General features: G+C 42.6%; 1 protein-coding gene across 1 annotated transcript in view; it reads left to right on the top strand.

Moving 5' to 3' along the window:
- Positions 1-448: 448 nt before the first annotated feature.
- Positions 449-19,488, top strand: part of GABRB1 (gamma-aminobutyric acid type A receptor subunit beta1) — a 960,679-nt gene continuing 941,639 nt past the window's right edge. The window contains 3 exon segments of the mRNA XM_063920977.1: positions 449-1,042; positions 1,224-1,315; positions 1,506-1,573. Of these exon segments, the coding sequence (XP_063777047.1) occupies positions 963-1,042; positions 1,224-1,315; positions 1,506-1,573 (240 nt within the window). The 5' untranslated portion in view covers positions 449-962.

Here is a 19,488-nt window from a genome sequence, read left to right as displayed (position 1 = left end):
TTGTTTTATATATATATATATATCTGCAAAGAGGACTCAATGATGTACAAACATTATTTGTTCTCTATATCCTTAGTAAATTACTCCCCCCCCCCCCCCCTCCCCTTCCCAGACCACAACACCTGACTTCTGACCTCCTGTTGCAGGTAGACCAAGTACATGTGGCTTGTACTACTATGACTGCATGACAACTGCTTAGAGAAGGCTTTACAATAGAGATGTGCAGACTCCTACTGACCCTTCTATTATACAATATGTTAAGGTGCGCTGTATCTAGGCCGTTGCCTTTTCTGCATGCACATAGCAGAGCAGAAGTAATTGGTTTGTAGGGTTTTTTTTTTATACATATATATTATACCCCCTCCCATAATCAGAGAAATCGTGACCAGGTACTGTACGTATCTCTCTCCCAGAACAGCTTCCCTGAGAATGGCTGCTGGCTGCTAAGGATAGAGAGGCTGGCATGCCGCTAGGAACCTATATGCTTGGAGACTGATTCAGATTCTGATCACCAGGCTCCAGTCACACAGCAGCACGTACAGGAGCTGCTACTATACGCAGCAGAAGCAGCAGCAGCAGATCGCAATCAAAGCCATGCTAACCCATCTCCCCGAGCCCGGGAGGAGGTCAGCCTGTGCACTACTACTACCACAGCCCTGAGACCTGGCCAGCACCACGGCTCCTCTGCAATCCCTCTGCAAGCACTAAAGCACAGGTCACGCCAGAACTTTCACAGGATTTGCATCTGTGGACGTGTTTTGGTTTTTTTTTTCCACGGGATTTTTTTGTCTTCTCCAGTGTGTGTAGATGTTGCCTGCAGCGCGCATGCGCTCCTCTATTAGGAATTATCGCCTGGCTCCAGACTTTAGTTGCATTCGTGGTATCTTCTGTCAGGCAACATTTTAATTTTTTTGATTTTTTTTTTTTAATCCTTTTTTTTTTATATATATATAAATTTAGTAATGAGGAGGCTGCAAAACAGAGGATATTTCGGGATTGCATCGTTTCCTGTGATGATAGCCATGGTGTGCTGTGCTCAAAGGTGAGATGGTGTTGCTGCAGATACATATGTCTGCTGGTGTTATTCTTATTAATTGGTGTGATGTGACAGTGCTAATATATGGGATGTATTAGGGAAGGGGTGGAAGGGGGAGAGGGAAGTTGTCTGAATGCTTGCACTTTAGTGTAGATACTGACTCCAGTCTATACTTCTTCCCACCCAGCGTTAATGAGCCCAGCAACATGTCATATGTGAAAGAAACAGTGGATAGATTGCTCAAAGGATATGACATCCGTTTGAGGCCAGACTTTGGAGGTAATGATACCAATACATGATCATATTGTATACATGGCAATGCAACACATCATTTCTGCTTCTTGTTGATACGCACAATACATTGATTGTTCATATTAAAACCCAAAAAAATAAAAATCTATTAGCCGTCCATCCTGGAATGTTTATTGGTCCTATGGCATGTCTGTGTGTAATCTGTCTTCTTCCTCAGGCCCTCCCGTTGATGTCGGGATGAGAATAACAGTAGCCAGCATAGATATGGTCTCTGAAGTCAACATGGTGAGTACATGAGTACATCCTTTGAATTAAACAAGAGGGAAGGAGAGAGAGAAAGAGAGGGAGACAGAGAAAGAGAGAGAGAAGAGGGGGGGCGGACTGTTGCTCCGTATTTACAGCTGGGTACAGCAACTTTGTGTCAACTTGGTCTTCTCTGAGCATGTGACGGCTTCACTTATCTGTCTGTGTGGTGACTAATTGCCCTGGTGATGGATAAAGCTAATTACATGTCATTAGATTTAATTGTGAAATAGGAAATCTCTCCATCCGTTGTGTATGTGTGTTTGGTTCTATAGCCTACTTCAGCACCATGGACAGCTCTGTGCGTCCCCCGGCCTGTTGCTTTGCTGGTACTGGGAGTAAATGACTGGTGCTTTATTCACTCTGTGGAACGTAAGAGTTGCGTCACTGTGATGGTGAATGATGGTTTTCGTGGAAGGGTGGGGGTTTGTTGCGGAAGTGGGGTCTTACCGAGCATGTGCATTGGAGTTGTGATAGAGGGTATGACTCACAGGGTGACTGTACGAAGTGGTATTAAAATATACCTTTAACTGTGGAGTATTCACCTGTGTTTTTCATTTATGGAATTGGGAATGTTTTTTTGTTTTTGTTGTTTTTTTTTTTAATGGATTTCAAGTTAGTGCTTGTAAAATGAGGGTATATGTCTGGATTTGATAAAGTTATATTGTAACTTGGCTTGATTCAGATACTGTGAATCATTTTGGTAAACCTGGTTTTACTGCTTTGCAGCTTTGCTACTACTTTGTGTAACAAAGTATCAAATGTTTTTGAAATGCTTTTGATAGGTATATGACCAATAGCATACCATTGCTACAACTTTGATGTAATGATTAACAAACTTTACATGTGTCTGTTAGTAGTTTTGTTTGTGCATATGTCATTACTTTTATACCATCATTTTGCCATGTTTACTAATGTGTTTTTACTAATAATGTACCTTAAATGGGAGCACAGCCTTTACAGAACTCTATTTTCCAGGAAAATTAGGTTATCTTTGTTGTAAATCAGATCTGTCATGTACATACAGTCAATCCAGGGCAAAAACCTGAATTTATCTACTTTTGTATCAAAGGACAACATTTGCTTCTTAAGTTTAGTCGGTTTTTTGTTAACTTTTCTGGGGGGATTAGTACTTAAATGTTTTGCATAGATCTCTAATACCCCTTTCAGACCACGAGCCTGTAACCCGGGTTATTGCACATGAGTGAGCAGTTACCTAGATTGCTGTGCGGTTTGAAAGGGCCCAAGGGAAATATCCCATGACCCAGTATTTCAACCCTGGTAGTCACAACCTAGGTCGCTGTGAAGTGTGAACGGGTTGGTGGGTCGCTGTGACCCGTTTCCCATTCACACTGTATGGATGGGTGGTACTTGGAGATCATCTGATCTTCAAGCGCCGCCCCTGCATGCGTCACCACTGACCTCACCAACCCAGCAATATGCTGAGCTGGGGACAGCAGTATGAAAGTGGCTCAGGCGGGTCGCACCTAGGAAGCACCCGTGTTTGGCTCATTATGCGACCCGCCCATTGCGGTCTGAAAGGGGTATAAGTGAAGTGTTGCTATGAAGTTAATTTAAGAATGCAACCAGCTGCATGCTTTAGTGTGCATTCCAAGTGGAGGTACTTTAATGCATATACAGTATATGGGCACAGTATGGATAAAAAAAAATAACAAACATTCACACTTATGACTGATGACTGAAGTAATTGACATTAGTAATTGGATTGTAATAGGGTATTTTCACTTTACAAACTTCAGTGAGTGTGTGTCTATGGAACTGTGGGCTATGCAGAATGCAGATGTTTTGTAATTCAGACTAGATTATTCAGAGCTCAGGTTCATTATTTGATCTGTGTGGATAGAAACAATTAGATGTTCAGGGAAACATGGCAGCTTTCACTCAGTATTGCTGTGGTAAATATATTTTTCAACTTAAACTGATGTTTTACTAAACCAGGAATGCAAGTAGTTTAAAAATCACCATTTAGTGCTTACTTGCATTTTCTGAGGAAGTGAAATAAATGTCCTTATTTTATGAGGTCTCATGACATTATTAAAATTTTTAATCCATGAATTATATATAATGTGCCAGACAGCATAAAGTAATATGATTTTAAATTGTTATTGAGGAAGTTAACTAAGAACTGATCCAGATGGCATTTAAAATGTGTGACAATAATGTATTTGCAATAAAAAAAAAAGAACACATGGGAGGTCTTTTTATTTAGAATCTGAACTATACTGTCAGGGTATTTGGAAAAATTCATACCTTAGTTCAACTCTCTAAGGTAGGCAGTGTCGGACTGGAGCATGAAGAGCCCACCGGGGGAATGCAGTGGTAGGGGGCCATGCTTAGGGGTGTGGCCAGTCTCCAGCTGCCACAGGGGATTTGCTAACCATTAGAGAGTGCATGGTATGGGCCACTTGATAAATATATATAGTAAATACTGCTAGTGCATGCATGATAATGTACCAGATTAATAACCGTAAAGTACTGTAGATAATATGCATAATGTATAATTAAAGTGCATAGTCTACAAACCTGATCTCCAGAGAAGGAGTTGGGGCCCACCAGGTGTTTTCCCTGTGCCCCTGTGGGCCAGTCCAACCCTGCAGGTAGGTAACGTTGAAACTAAGATCTGAGTCTTCCCTACTGTCAACCAGACCAACCATTGCTAAATGATTTTATTGTTAAAATCAATTTGATTTTAAGTTTAAAACTTTGAAAATCGTTGCATCCTTAACTTAGAAGCTATGTGATTTAAGTAGTTCATGGAAATCATTTGTGGTTCTGTCTAACATTTTCTGAAACTGAAATCTTTTTTACATTAGCAGTTACTTAATTCCTGAGTTTGACATTTGGGAGGGAATTCAATTGCAGGTGAATTCCTTTGCCCAGCCAAAGAGCGCTAATAGTGCTTACTGCCCCATAAGGTAGTGAGCACATTTTAGCAAATCTGGCATTTGGCTTGCCGAGCGAATGGTGTGAGATGGGGTGCTATTTAAACACCCTTCGATGGCAATTAAATTCCCCCTTACACTGAAGAAAAATAAATGAAAATAAATATACAATATTGTATATTAAGGGGGTTATTGAGTTTGCATGCTAATCAATGCGACCGTAATAACCTTGTTCCAGGCAGCAATGCGTATGCGCATGTTCTGCCCTGCATGTGCGCTAGCAGCCAATGTGATCTGAGCAGAGGCATTCGTGGGGCGGGCGGGGGGCGGCAACAGTGTTGCGGGGGTGGCGCGTGCAAAACAGGGGCAAGACGGTGGCATTTTTGGGACAGCTGCATGACATCACATGCAGCCGCTCTGATCAAGAAAATGGCAGTGGACCATCTGCATACGCAGCTTAGCTGCGGCTGCAGGGGGTTTTCCACAGTTACAGTGACCGCAATTTAATTGCAGTCGCGGCCACTGCGCAGGCCATTCTGCATGCTGGGCGGCCTTGCCCTGCGATGGGCGGCCCCCAGCATGCGATAGAAATGATTGCAGATTCAGCAATTCTTACTGAATAACTCCCTAAGTACAGTTTAACCGAAGTTTGATACAGTCTCTGTATCACAGCACATTAATACTGCCATCAGGCTACCTCCCGCTTGCTTGCACCTCATGTCATCTGTCTGTCGCCCCTTCCCACTAGATTGTTAGCTCTTCAGAGCAGGGCCCTCTTTCCTCTTGTTGTCAAAGCCCTCTTCTCGACACATTTCACTCGCAGCTCTCTCCTACTCAGCGACCATATTTACCTGTTTTTTCTCCTGCTGGTAATGGGTCATCTCTATCTATGGCCGCCAGCCCCAAGTAGTATGATGATTACTCCCTCGCTACTTACATCTTAGCAGTATTATGTTTTGAGAATTGTGGCGCTCTTTTTTACCTGTACTCTATTATTGTTATTTATTTATTTATTTACTGTAATGCTAAGTTTTGTCTCCATGTACTGTCCTTTGTACAGCGCTGCGAAACACTTGTGGCACCTTATAAATAAAATGTAATAATAATAATCAATATATATTTGTAGCAAATGTCTAATACCCCTTTCAGACTGCCAGCTTCTAACATGGGCTATTGCACATGAACGCACATAACCCGTATTGCTGTGTGGTCTGAAAGGGCCCAGGGGAAATATTCCGGGCCGAGTGACCTGGTATTTCACCCTGGTAGCGAACAGCGATGAACACGGTTTCAACCCTGGTCGCTGTGCGATGTGAACCGGTTGCCGGGTCGATGCGACCCATTTCCTGTTCACACTGAATGGACGAGCAGCGCTTGGAGATCATATGACGTCAGCAACCCGGCAATATCCTGGGCTGGAGATGCCAGTGTAAAGGGGCCTGAGGTGGGTCACACCCAGGAACTACCTGTGTACAGCTCCCGGGTGCGACCCGCCAATAGCGGTGTGAAAGGGGTGTTAGACTAAGGCTAGGATTATGTTTGGAAAATTTATTATGGTGGATGTGTTCCTTGACAGGCTTGCTGAGAAAGGAGGCCAAGAAGTGATAGCCATGCCTATGGGATCTGGTCAGAATCCCAGCAGTCAAAATAACGACGCTGGAATCCCGATACTACTCGGAATGCTGACACCGGCATCCCAAATATGGTCACAAGCCTGGCGCCAGAATCCCGACAGTCGGGATTCCAATTGAGCGTGTGCCGCACCCTCTGAGAGGTAAGTGCGGGGTAGAGCTAGGGTTAGGCTGTGGGGGTAGTGTTGAGAGAGGGTTAGGTTTTGGCTTCGGGGAGGTAAGGGTTAGGTTTAGACACTACCAGGGAAAGTTAGGGTTAGGCTTGAGGGGGGAAGATTATGTTTAGGCTGTTACAAGTTAGGGTTAAGGTCAGGGGGCCATGGGGAAAGGTAAGTATACTTACCTTTCCCCTGTCGTGATTCTGAACATCGGGATGCCATGGTTGATATTCTGACTGTCGCATCTCGACCGCCGGCATTTTAATCCCAACCCCCTGTGATATTTGCCATGGCCTCTCCAGTTTATGTTGACATTGCATAGGGGCCCAATATGCAGGATGAGGCATTGTCAAATCCATAACTGACCATGCCCCATAAAGTAGAGGGGCCCGGAACTTTTCATAGCAAGCCAGATTGTAGGGCATCCTTACATATTATGCATGCTTGATAGCAGCACCAGTTGGGTTTCCATTAATCATGGATTCTTCATGTGCACTTACTTCTTATTGTTACAGACTCCTATAGCACTTGAGCAGAGATACAGCATGCTGTGTGTAACCATCAGTTACATAAGTGCCATGCAGTTATATGGGAAACATCAAAACTATGCAAGCTAGTAAGTTATAGTGCTAAAAATAAGGTCTTGAACTTTTTTATGTAGTGCCAGCCATGGTGTGCTCTGTATGATTTGCTCTTATGTACCGATGTACTATACAGTAGTTGGGAATACAGGTGTTACACAGACACTACATGGTAGAGTAGAATAACTGTGTAATAGTCCTACAGAAGAGCCATCTGCTATAAAAGGTGCTATTTCTGGTTAGATTCCTGCACCTAGGAGTAGGCTCAGAAGAGCTCTGAAATTATTTGCTTGGAGACAATACAATAATCAAATAGTTACATATATGTGGGGAGATGTATCCAAACTTGGAGGGAGATAAAGTGGGGAGAGATAAAATACCAACCAATCAGCGTCTAACTGTCATTTTACAGGCTGCGTTTGGATAATGACAGAAGCTGATCGGTTGGTACTTTCTCTCCACTTTTATCTCTCTCCAAGATTTGATACAGCACCCCCTTAAGTACAATCATATATACATACTGCAACCATTACTTCACAGTGAACCTGTGACTATGTAGCTGTTGTCAGGTGGCTAATTACTAAACATTTTTTCCTGGAGTTTGTATGGGTATGATTGTTATATAAGACTATTTAAGCCCAGGCCTAGTTTTAATATGAGTAAAATGCATTTAAACAGTCAGTTAAAACTGTGAAAGAGGGGCATGCAGAGTGGATGGGAACATGATTACTATTTTATAAGCTTTGTCCATCTTAAAATAAACATGCCCACTCCATACAGCATGTAGGAGAATTTCCTCCAAGGGGAACCAGGCATTACTCGAGCCTAATAATTGGACCACTTATAGGAGCTAATTTTGAGTCATACACTTCCATATTGGTTTGGGGCCTCTTACTCTATTATTCTGTCTATGCCAAATGCCTTTCCTATGGCAATGTTTGATCCCTTTCCAACATACCTCCTTATTTACAGTACTTAGCCTATACATGCCCCCACTATTATTTGTCAGCTTTTCTCCTCATATTTAACTTTATAACACATACCTATAGTTCTCCAGACTACTAGACTTTCCATATTGCACCCCATTTCCCTTACTTGTCAGTCCTTTTTGCTGCTTATAATTGTTTTTACATATCTGCTGGTATTACCTGCCAATATGTGTTCATACCTGCGGAGGCTGCTGGGGTCTGGGCAGCTCACATTAGATCTTGTGATGGTTGCGAGATCTTATGAATGCCCGATAGATCTGACCAGGATGTTAGACACAGCCCATCAGCACTAGCCTGATGCCCTATGGGGTCTGGCAGGGATCGCCAGAGGGGGGAGCACTCCGGCAGCTGAGATGTTTATACATCTCGGTGAAACAGGAAGAGCTATGATGCACGATCAGCTGAGTCGTTAGTTACCATTAAGAATGTTACCTGCCTATGGCTTCCAGTTCCCTTAGGCCATGGGATCAGGCAACATCATCTTTAAACTTAATATCTACACCAGCCTCATTCTGTCCTCTTAGGAACAATCCAATATTTCTAACAGGTTTTAACTCAGATGCCATCTCTATCTGGATTCAAGGTGTTATCATGTTTTTATATGAATTGACCCCTTGACCCCTTTAGGCATTGTGCCTGAGTTCACAAACTTACAATCCAATTTTTCCAAAGAGCATTTTCAATAATATTTTTCCAAATACTCTAATCGTGACTACATCTGCGCTAAACAAGCACTCTCGGCACACCCGCGCCTAGCCGTGACGAGCTGCAGCATTTGCCAATCCGATTCCTGCTAATGGGGCATGTACGCATCTGTGATGTATGCGTGCATGTGGTCGCGCCTAAGAAGGCACGAATGTGGCAATTTGTAGCCATGACGAGCGTGGCTACATGTGTACATCAGTTGTATTAGTCTGTATTTTTCTGATCATTCAAATTCTCAGTCTAATTTAGAATTATTTTGTATGTTTCACTCTGCATCTAAAGGATTTTTTTAGTATATATAGTATATATACACCCATCAGCCATAATGTTAAAACCACTGACAGATGAAGTGAATAACAATCATTATCTCATTACAATGACACCTGTCAAGGAATATGATATATGAGGGAGCTAGTGAATAGCCAGTTCTTGAAGTTGATATGTTGCATGTAGGATAAACTGGGCAAGCGGAAGGATTTGAGTGAATTTGACAAGGCCCAAATTGTGATGGCTAGATAACTGGGTGAAACCATCTTCAAAATGGCAGGTCTTGGGTGGTGTTCCTGGTATGCAGTAGTTAGTAGCTACCAAAAGTGGTCCAAGGAAGGACAATCAGTGAACTGATGACAGGGTCATGATTGCCGAAAACTCATTGATGCACGTGTGGAGCGAAGGCTAGCCAATCCGATCCAATCCCACAGGGAAATTACTGTAGCACAAATTGCTGAAAAAGTTAATGCTGGCTATTGTAGAAAAGTGTCAGAACACACAGTGAATCTCAGCTTAATATGGGTCTGCAGACTGCTCAGAACAAACATGCTGTTCCCTGTCCACTGCTGAAAGTACCTACATTGGGCATATGAGCGTGAGAATTGGACCATGGAGCAGTGGAAGAAGGTGACTTGGTCTGATGAATCACATTTTCTTTTATATATCATGTAGACAGGTGCATGTGTGTCACAGCAACATGAGGCACTACAGGAAGAAGGCAAGCCAGCAGATGGATGTTCTGGGCAATGTTATGCTGGAAAACCTTGGGTCCTGGCATTCATGTGGATGTTACTTTGATGCCACATACCTAAACTTTTTTTTCTCACTTTGGAGATGTCCGATCTCCTGCAAGCCATACACATATCTATAAATTACTTCCCTCTTCAAGATATGCAGAGATGTATCTTAATATTTTTCATAGTGGCTTTTTGGCCCCCATAGAAGTTATATTATTGGCCTTGGTTTCAGATCTCATTGGTCTAACTCTGGTGGCTAAGATGCCGATGTACTACACTGCCTATGGTCTTACCTGGTCATTAGATAATTTTGGATCCATATGTGTGGGTATGCGTTGTATATCTTATTTATTATTTATTATTTATTATTATTATTATTATTATTATTATTTATTACTAGTTATTTATATAGTGCACACATATATTCTTCAGCGCTTTTACAGAGAATATTTGGTTATTCACATCAGTCCCTGCCCCAGTGGAGATTACAATCTATTATCCCTAGCACATTTGACACACACACACACACACACACACACACACACACACACACACACACACACACACACACACACACACACACACCAGTATATTTTTGGATTGTGGGAGGAAACCGGAGTACCCGGAGGAAACCCACACAAGTACAGGGAGAATATACAAATTCCACACAGTTAGGGCCATGGTGGGAATTGAACCCATGACCTCAGTGCTGTGAGGCAGTAATGCTAACCCTTACAGCGTCCGTACTGCCCGACTCAATTACCTTACTCAATTATGTTCCCTTAACCACTGAGTGGGATGTCCTAGGGATATTTCCACAAGGCATGAGTGTTTCTAAAGGAGGGGAAAAATGACTCCTGGTATAGAGCCAAACAGTCCTCTTTAGATCTGCTTAAGGAACCGCTATTCTTCCTCATGCAAATTTGGTATGGCTGTCTAAGTCGACCTGAAAAAGGTCAACAGTCAATAGTTCATCCCCAAAAGGTCGAGAGGCACAAGGTCAACACAGGAAAAAGGTCAACTGGAACAAAAGGTCGACACAGAAAAGGTCGACATGAGTTTTTAAATTTTTTGGGTGTTGTTTACTCGTAAAGTGACCAAGAACCCCAATTAGTACACTGTGTCCCCTCGCATGGCCCGTTTTGCTCACCATGCTTCTGGCAAGGTGCTTGCTCCAGTACCGCTGTGCTCGGCTCAGGTTACTATTCCCAATCGTAGTCCTTGTGGATCGTAAAGTATGAAAAAGTTTTAAAAAATTGTTAACACTCATGTCAACCTTTTCCTGTGTCGGCCATTGCCACATGGACCTTTTACCCATGCTGACCACTTGACCATGTCGACATATTGCCTGTCGACCATTAGTGGTTGACCTAATGACTGTCGACATTGGTCATGTCGACCTATCATCTGAACACCATGCAAATTAACAAGATAGAAGCTTTTCTCCAAAAGGAGAAATGCACAGTTTGGAGAACAGTTTTTCATGGTTTGGGAAACTTTTTATTTTTATTTTATTTTTTTATTCTTTTCATTTTTAGTTGTCATTGGCAAACATAAAACTACATCAGAAATTCTTATAACAAATTTAATAACATAGGCATACAGTTACAGGATGCCACCTATTGCATAATAACAATAAAAGAATGCCTAATCACATTGGTGTGTAGAATCATGTTGAATGCTAAACAAAAACAACACCAATTAACAACAAAAGGGTAAGGGAATAATGGGGAAAAGGAAAAAGGCACATGGGATATAGGGCATCACTATAAAAGGACTGTAAACAGTAATTCTAAAGAAGGTGGTCTTAAACCTGGGAGCGCGATATACGCGTTAGCCACCATAGTCCTACCTATAAAAGTAGGAATTCCAGGGACCCCAGATACTGTAGCATGAAATTTGTCTACTTTATCATGGAGAAGGGCGGTGACATATTCCATGCAGGCAGTATACTAGATCTTATTAATTAAGGCCTCTGAGGAGGGAGCAGCATTGAGTTTCCAGTTAGCACCAACTAAAAGTTTAGCCACGTTAAATATGTGGCTAATAAGTTTGTCCAAGAATTTGGAAACCCCCTTTATTGGTTTACAAAGTAGGATATGTAAAGGGTTTCTGGGAGGAGAGTAGGCAGCTACCTTGCTTATCGTATGCAGATATCAGTGGACAGTCCCACTGAATATGTTTATATGCACCCGACTGCCCACACTGCAACCAACATGGGACTGAAGATGAAGGGTATATGTGACTAAATTTTTCAGGAACCAGGTACCAACATGAATACATTTTGTAAGAATTTTCCTTGATGCTGGCATTAATAGAAGTATTGGAGACCCATTGCCTAATCTCTAACCAATATGAGTCTTCCAGAGTTATCCCCACATCCTGATCCCAGGCTTGCTTGAAGGGTTCTTTAAAACTAGTGGGCGGGGTGACCAAAAGGAAATATAAAATTGAAATAGCACGCGTGCAGCCTGGGTCAGTTTGGGGGAACAAAGTGTCCAAAAATGTGTAGAAACCTAGTTATACCGGCCAAAGCCCAAGAACACATGTAGGTTGCCATACAACCAAACGGGAAGTGGGGATGTCTCCAGAGAGGAGTCAGAGGAGAGGGATAGGTCACCAGAGCTAATCTTTTATTTACTCTGTCCCAAACCTGTAGAACAGAGCTAGCATATTGGACCTCATGTACTGAGGTCAGTCTCAGACGTGGGTAGAGCCAGGGGAAAAAACCCACTGACTGCAATACAATCAGGTCATTCTTAAGGTTGTGGCTTTGTATATTAATATGCATTACATGTGCTATTTGCTCCAATAATTTTTTTTTCTGGAAAATGGCCTCCAAAGTCCCCAGATCTTAATTCGATCGAGCATCATACAGGACTTAAAGGATCTACTGCTAATGTCTTAGTGCCAGATACCATAGGACACCTTCAGAGGTCTTGTGGAGTCCATGCACAATGGGTCAGAGCTGTTTTGGCGGCACAGGGGGACTTATACACTATTAAGTTGGTTGTTTTAATGTTACGGCTGATGGGTGTATACAATGTTCTTGCCCACTTTCACTGGAACAATACTATTTGAGATAAAAAGGGAACAATCACTTGTTTTAACTTACCTAGAACATAACAATTAATTCTTACCATACAGTAAGTGGTATCTAATCCAACTGCAACATTTTTATTTTTCTCCATGTTGTTGACCCTCTTTTGATGCCAATGTTCAAAGACTGGCATTCTGCTCACATCTGGTGGAGCTGTCCCAAACTGGTAAAATTTTAGGCTGAGGTCAAAAATCTAATAAAGATTTTAAGTGACATTAATACATTTCATTAGTATTGTTCCTTCTTCCGTTACTGATTCCAGGAGTCCATAAATGCCAAAATAAATTGATTTGTCTCATTTGCAGTGTTGCAACTTCTCAAACTGCAGCTTTATTATAAATTCAATTTGATATATCTATAAAATGGAACGCTTTAATTGTATTGTGAATAACTCATCTAAATCATTTGACTTGGCTTGCCTGACCAAAAGACTACAATGCTGAATAATTCTGGATCTACTTCTTTGATGGTTGAGCTTCTTTCACCAAATAAGTTATTTCATAGTTTTCAGATACAGTGGGGCAGATGTATTAAGTCTGGAGAAGTGATTAAGCAGTGATAAGTGCAAGGTGATAACGCACCAGTCAATCAGCTCCTAACTGTCAATTTACATATTGGAGCTCAGGGGCAGATTTAGTAAGACTGATGAAGTGATAAAGTGGAAGGTGATAACGCACCAGCCAGTCAGTGCTTAACTGTATTTTTTCAAACCCAGCCTGTTACATGGAAGTTAGGAGCTGATTGGCTGGTGCTTTATCACCTTCCACTTTATCACTTCACCAGGCTTAATAAATCTGCCCCTCATTGGCTTGTGCGTTATCACCTTGCACCTATCACTGCTTTATCATTTCTTTATGTCTTCTCCAGGCTTAATACATCTGCCCCATGTGTTATCATTTTGGTCTAGACTGCTTTTTGCATAGTTCTCTTCAAAGAATGGTATCTACTACCCCCCCTCTATCTAGATTCCCTCCCCCTCTTTTCCTGTCCTCTGTGCAGTAAAAATGACAGTCCACTGTTGTTGAATTTCCTTTAAATTATGTAAATCTTCACTTCTGTGTAAATGATTAGATTACTGTTACAATCATGTTTGATAGTTTTGTTAGCGATGATCCATACATGAAAAGACATATTTATCTCTTTTTTTAAGGTTTCACGGGACACAATATTTGAAGTATTGCCAAAATACTATAGCTACTAGAGTAGCAAGTTATTGAGTTACAGGGGTCCAAATCACATTTCATACATTTGTAACCAAGGAGCATTATACAATATGGCCCAAACATTCCTAATGTGTCCCGAGTGGCAAAAATATTCCACATGAGTAAGTGGTAAGTGGTATATGTGTAGGCTTTAAGGTATGCTGGTAACTTATTAAGATAATCAGAAAGAATTGTGTGTGAGGCCGACAGGTGGCCTGGAAAAGTGGGATTAGGTAGGAGAAGACAGCTGGGTTGGGTGGACCTTGGGGTATTAACTCCTGAAGTGTGGGGATCATCATGTCTTCATCATGTTGATCCCGAAGTCTGGTTGTTTTGGAAGTAGTACTAAGAATCCAAAATTTTGTGGAACTTTCTTCTTGTGTTGTTCTTTAGGCATGCTATATATTCCATATTTGATAGGAACCAGATATGGTTAGTCACTGCCAGCATGGGGAGGGGGGGTCACCTTTTCCACTTGTTTGTTATCAGAAGTTTGGCTGCACAGCACATGCTCATAATTATTTGGCAGTGGATAATTGGGGAGGAAAATGCAGAATGTTAGCCCTGTGACATTGGCAATCAATGCAGCAATATTTTGTCAAAAGGATAGAATACAGTGCAAGGACCAGGGTCGGACTGGCCCAGTGGGGAACAGGGGAAACCACCGGTGGGCCCCACTGCCTGTGGGCCCTCCTCCTCCTCTAGGGATCAGGTTCCAGACTCTATCCTAGTGCACTTTAATTATGCATTATACATATGTTACATTATACTTTACAAGAATATGGTTTATTATATGTTTACGAAGGGGAACAGAACATGTACTCTGTAATGGTTAGCCAAACCTCTGTGGTGGCTGGCCACGCCCCAGTGGAGCCTGGCCACACCCTTAAGCATGAGCCCCTACAAAAGCATTCCCCCGGTGGGCCCTTCATGCCCCAGTCCGACACTGGCAAGGACCACCATGTCCTGTCTAAAGAAAGTCACCCCGCTGCCTTCACTGCATTCATCACAGGTTTGAAGTCAGTGGATAAGTGTGGTGTACAGGTTCTGGTACCAAGTACCATATGGAATATATGTTACTTGTTTTTTCCCTGATCACAACATTAGTATTTTGCTATACTGGTACATACCATGTATCCTCATTAAAGGGCAAGCCAATGTCAGACTTCCAGGTGGCTTTGTGATTATCATGCATTAGTGAAACCCAGGGCCAGGATTCTGTGGTACAAAAGGTAGATGACACCTTTTCTACTAGAGCAATAACGTGTTTGGGTGAGTGGTCTGGCCCTCACTGTTTTAATATTCAAGTGAACACTGAGGCATAATAATAATGGATGCAGTGTGTGCGGTGCATACAGGCCTCCTCCTCTCTAGAAACGCCCCTGCGAGTGAACAAGATTACACCCATGATTAGTATTCTAACTAGCAAGCTAGTGCAATATACACTGCTCAAAAAAATAAAGGGAACACTAAAATAACACATCCTAGATCTGAATGAATGAAATATTCTTATTAAATGCTTTGTTCTTTACATAGTTGAATGTGCTGACAACAAAATCACACAAAAATTATCAATGGAAATCAAATTTATTAACCCATGGACGTCTGGATTTGGAGTCACACTCAAAATGAAAGTGGAAAAACACACTACAGGCTGATCCAACTTTGATGTAATGTCCTTAAAACAAGTCAAAATGAGGCTCAGTAGTGTGTGTGGCCTCCACGTGCCTGTATGATCTCCCTACAATGCCTGGGCATGCTCCTGATGAGGTGGCGGATGGTCTCCTGAGGGATCGCCTCCCAGACCTGGACTAAAGCATCTGCCAAGTCCTGGACAGTCTGTGGTGCAACGTGGCATTGGTGGATGGAGCGAGACATGATGTCCCAGGGGGCTCAATTGGATTCAGGTCTGGGGAATGGGCGGGCCAGTCCATAGCATCAATGCCTTCGTCTTGCAGGAACTGCTGACACACTCCAGCCACATGAGGTCTAGCATTGTCTTGCATTAGGAGGAACCCAGGGCCAACCACACCAGCATATGGTCTCACAAGGGGTCTGAGGATCTCATCTCGGTACCTAATGGCAGTCAGTCTACCTCTGGCGAGCACATGGAGGGCTGTGCGGCCCCCCAAAGAAATGCCACCCCACACTATTACTGACCCACTGCCAAACCGGTCATGCTGGAGGATGTTGCAGGCAGCAGAACGTTCTCCTTGGCATCTCCAGACTCTGTCACATGTGCTCAGTGAGAACCTGCTTTCATCTGTGAAGTGCACAGGGTGCCAGTGGCGAATTTGCCAATCTTGGTGTTCTCTGGCAAATACCAAACGTCCTGCACGGTGTTGGGCTGTAAGCACAACCCCCACCTGTGGACGTCGGGCCCTCATACCACCCACATGGAGTCTGTTTCTGATCGTTTGAGTAGACACATGCACATTTGTGGCTTGCTGGAGGTCATTTTGCAGGGCTCTGGCAGTGCTGCTCCTGTTCCTCCTTGCACAAAGGCGGAGGTAGCGGTCCTGCTGCTGGGTTGTTGCCCTCCTACGGCCTCCTCCACATCTCCTGATGTAATGGCCTGTCTCCTGGTAGCGCCTCCATGCTCTGGACACTACGCTGACAGACACAGCAACCTTCTTGCCACAGCTCGCATTGATGTGCCATCCTGGATGAGCTGCACTACCTGAGCCACTTGTGTGGGTTGTAGACTCCGTCTCATGCTACCACTAGAGTGAAAGCACCACCAGCTTTCAAAAGTGACCAAAACATCAGCCAGAAAGCATAGGAGCTGAGAAGTGGTCTGTGGTCACCACCTGCAGAACAACTCCTTTATTGGGGGTGTCTTGCTAATTGCCTATAATTTCCACCTGTTGTCTATTCCATTTGCATAACAGCATGTGAAATTGATTGTCAATCAGTGTTGCTTCCTAAGTGAACAATTTGATTTCACAGAAGTGTGATTGACTTGGAGTTACATTGTGTTGTGTAAGTGTTCCCTTTATTTTTTTGAGCAGTGTACATTACATTTGCCATTTTGACATACTGCAAGGGTCATTACACCCTCATCACTACTTTCTGGTAAAAAAAAAAAAAAAAACATTTCACATATCACATACTGTATTGCTCATATGTAATTCATTACCTGCTGGTGTTGTCATGTATGAATATATGCACATATAAATGTACTTGAGTGGGCCACTGCAGCTAGTTATCCCAGTGGAACTACTGTACAACCAGCTTATTCAAGTGTTTGATAATGAGATACTGTGTTAGAAAAGATGTTTGCTCTCTCACACATCACAGAACACAACTTTAACATTACAGGCATCTTAAAACAGTGGTTTAAAAATCATTTCACACTGAAATGTGCTGTGACCCATTTTAATAAATGAGTGTTTTAGCTTTTACAGAATAAATTATAATGTGCGATAGGTATGAACCACTACGATTTCTTAATTGCATAAGTAAAATTATAATTTATGTTTTAATCTTACATTTAAAACTTTAAATCTAAGATAAAACAGTGATTACAATGTGTATACATGACTGTAGTTGGAACATCTACCAGTGACTACCACAGAAGTACATGAGAAAAATTCTGATATTTCCCATAACCGAAAATATCTGACACTATTTTTCTTGCATGATAATTGTTTCTGCTGTTGAAAGACCTTATCTGATGCATCTACTACTCTAACATGCATGTGGTTAGTATCAAATAAGTGAACTTCCCATATGCTGGGTACACACCTGGGATGCACTGGGGCCATGAAGCAGCCCTGGAATTTCACTGTGTGCACTTGCACAAAAAGGGGACATTGCCATGGCTGAGGTAGGGATGGCCATCGGCCATTCAAAATCATCGATGGTCTATGACTGATGGTAACTACTTTTACCATCGATGGGAGATAACCAGATGGTTTGCCGCCATCGATGGTAAAGAGCTATCAAATATTATTATTTTTTCTCTAAGGTGTCAGAGACACAGAGCATAGCTCCGCCCACAGACACCCATGAAACCACGCCCCCATCTCTGATTGGCCTGCGTCTGCCTTAATACTAATGTAATGGGGACCATCGATGGGCAAAACCATTGATGGTTCCCTTACAGATGGTTGCCCACCATCGAGGTTATACACCAATGGTACCATCGATGGATAACCCACCGATGGCCATCCCTAGGCCGAGGGCATTCATGCCACAATTCAGGGGAGCCTGGCCTCATAGCACGCCCCCATCTATATGTTTGCCTAACGCAGACCGGCAGGGGATGGGGGGAGGCGAGTAGCAAGACCAGTCACTTGTGTTACCATGCCAGCCCAACAGGCCATTAGCCCTTCTGGCATTTGCCAGTAGTGACAGATGGCCTATATAGCCATCGTATACATTATGCAATTTATCTACAGCCAATGAACAATATATCGTTAAGTGCATTAGCTTGTGGGAACAGCCAGTATGTCTCTGAATGGTGTCCAGACATATCATGATGACCCTGTAGGACAGCGGATGCCGATATATCTTGCAGATATATCAGTATCAGTACATCTGGCTAACTGACCGACTAACCGCATACCCCTTATGATGGCCACAGGAACCGCTGACACTGACATCACAGCTGGCCAGGCAAATTTAAATGCCCGCCCAGCTGTGATGTCTGGCCAGACATAACATGCGGCAGATTGGGAGGTGTATATGCTTACCAAAATCGATTGCATGATCACGGAGTCCATCAGGCAGTGCCGCCATCGGCCAATTGGGTACCCAGCCACACTTTAACATGTTCACCATTTTTTTTTTTACTATGAACCAAAAATAATAGAATTTTCCTGAATGGCTGAATAAAACAATCAAAGTCTCTAAATTATCAAGTTAAATGTCTACAGGCACTGCTCCACTGCCTTTAGCCCAGAACATATTTGCTCCAGAATACAGACAGGGAGACAGTGGTAGAAAGACAGAATTATTTCTTCTTTGTTTTTATTTTTTGGGATCAGGGAGATATACCCGTAATGCAAGAAAATTAGACCACAACAAGTATAAAATGAAAAGACACAATCATCAATGGTTTAAATTATCATCTGATCTTACCAGGCAGACATTCTTTAAGTTGTTGGCAAAGCCATTTGCAGTTCTATATGAAGTTGCCACCAACAATATAATATGTTGTTAAGCTCATTATATAATGTACAGTCAAGTTATAGGGGTCAATTCAATTTCAACGGTACCTCAACCTGCCCCTCTTATGTCCTGATTGCTTGAATTTTTGTACGCAGCACTATAGGGCTGCAAACAGAAGTCTGCCAATCTGGAGGTTCTGTCAGGGGACTTGCCGCTAATTCAAATGATCCCATATAATATTATGGCATATATAAAGACAGCCAGATTAAACAATAAACAAATTCCAGAAAACAAACATGTTAATAAATATGAAAAACTAGATGTTGCCTCTAGTAATGCCTGGGTGTCTCTCTCTCTCTCTCTCTCTCTCTCTCTCTCTCTCTCTCTCACTCTCTAGGGCAGGTGTGGGCAATTATTTCAGCTGGGGGGCCGCTTAACACTTCCAGTGAATAGTCGAGGGCCACACACAAAATATCTTGTAAAATCGGGTCTGAACTGCGCATGCA

The sequence above is a fragment of the Pseudophryne corroboree genome, chromosome 1 (genome assembly GCF_028390025.1).
Source record: "Pseudophryne corroboree isolate aPseCor3 chromosome 1, aPseCor3.hap2, whole genome shotgun sequence".
Classification (NCBI taxonomy): domain Eukaryota; kingdom Metazoa; phylum Chordata; class Amphibia; order Anura; family Myobatrachidae; genus Pseudophryne; species Pseudophryne corroboree.
This window is presented reverse-complemented; position numbering and strand designations above follow the sequence as displayed.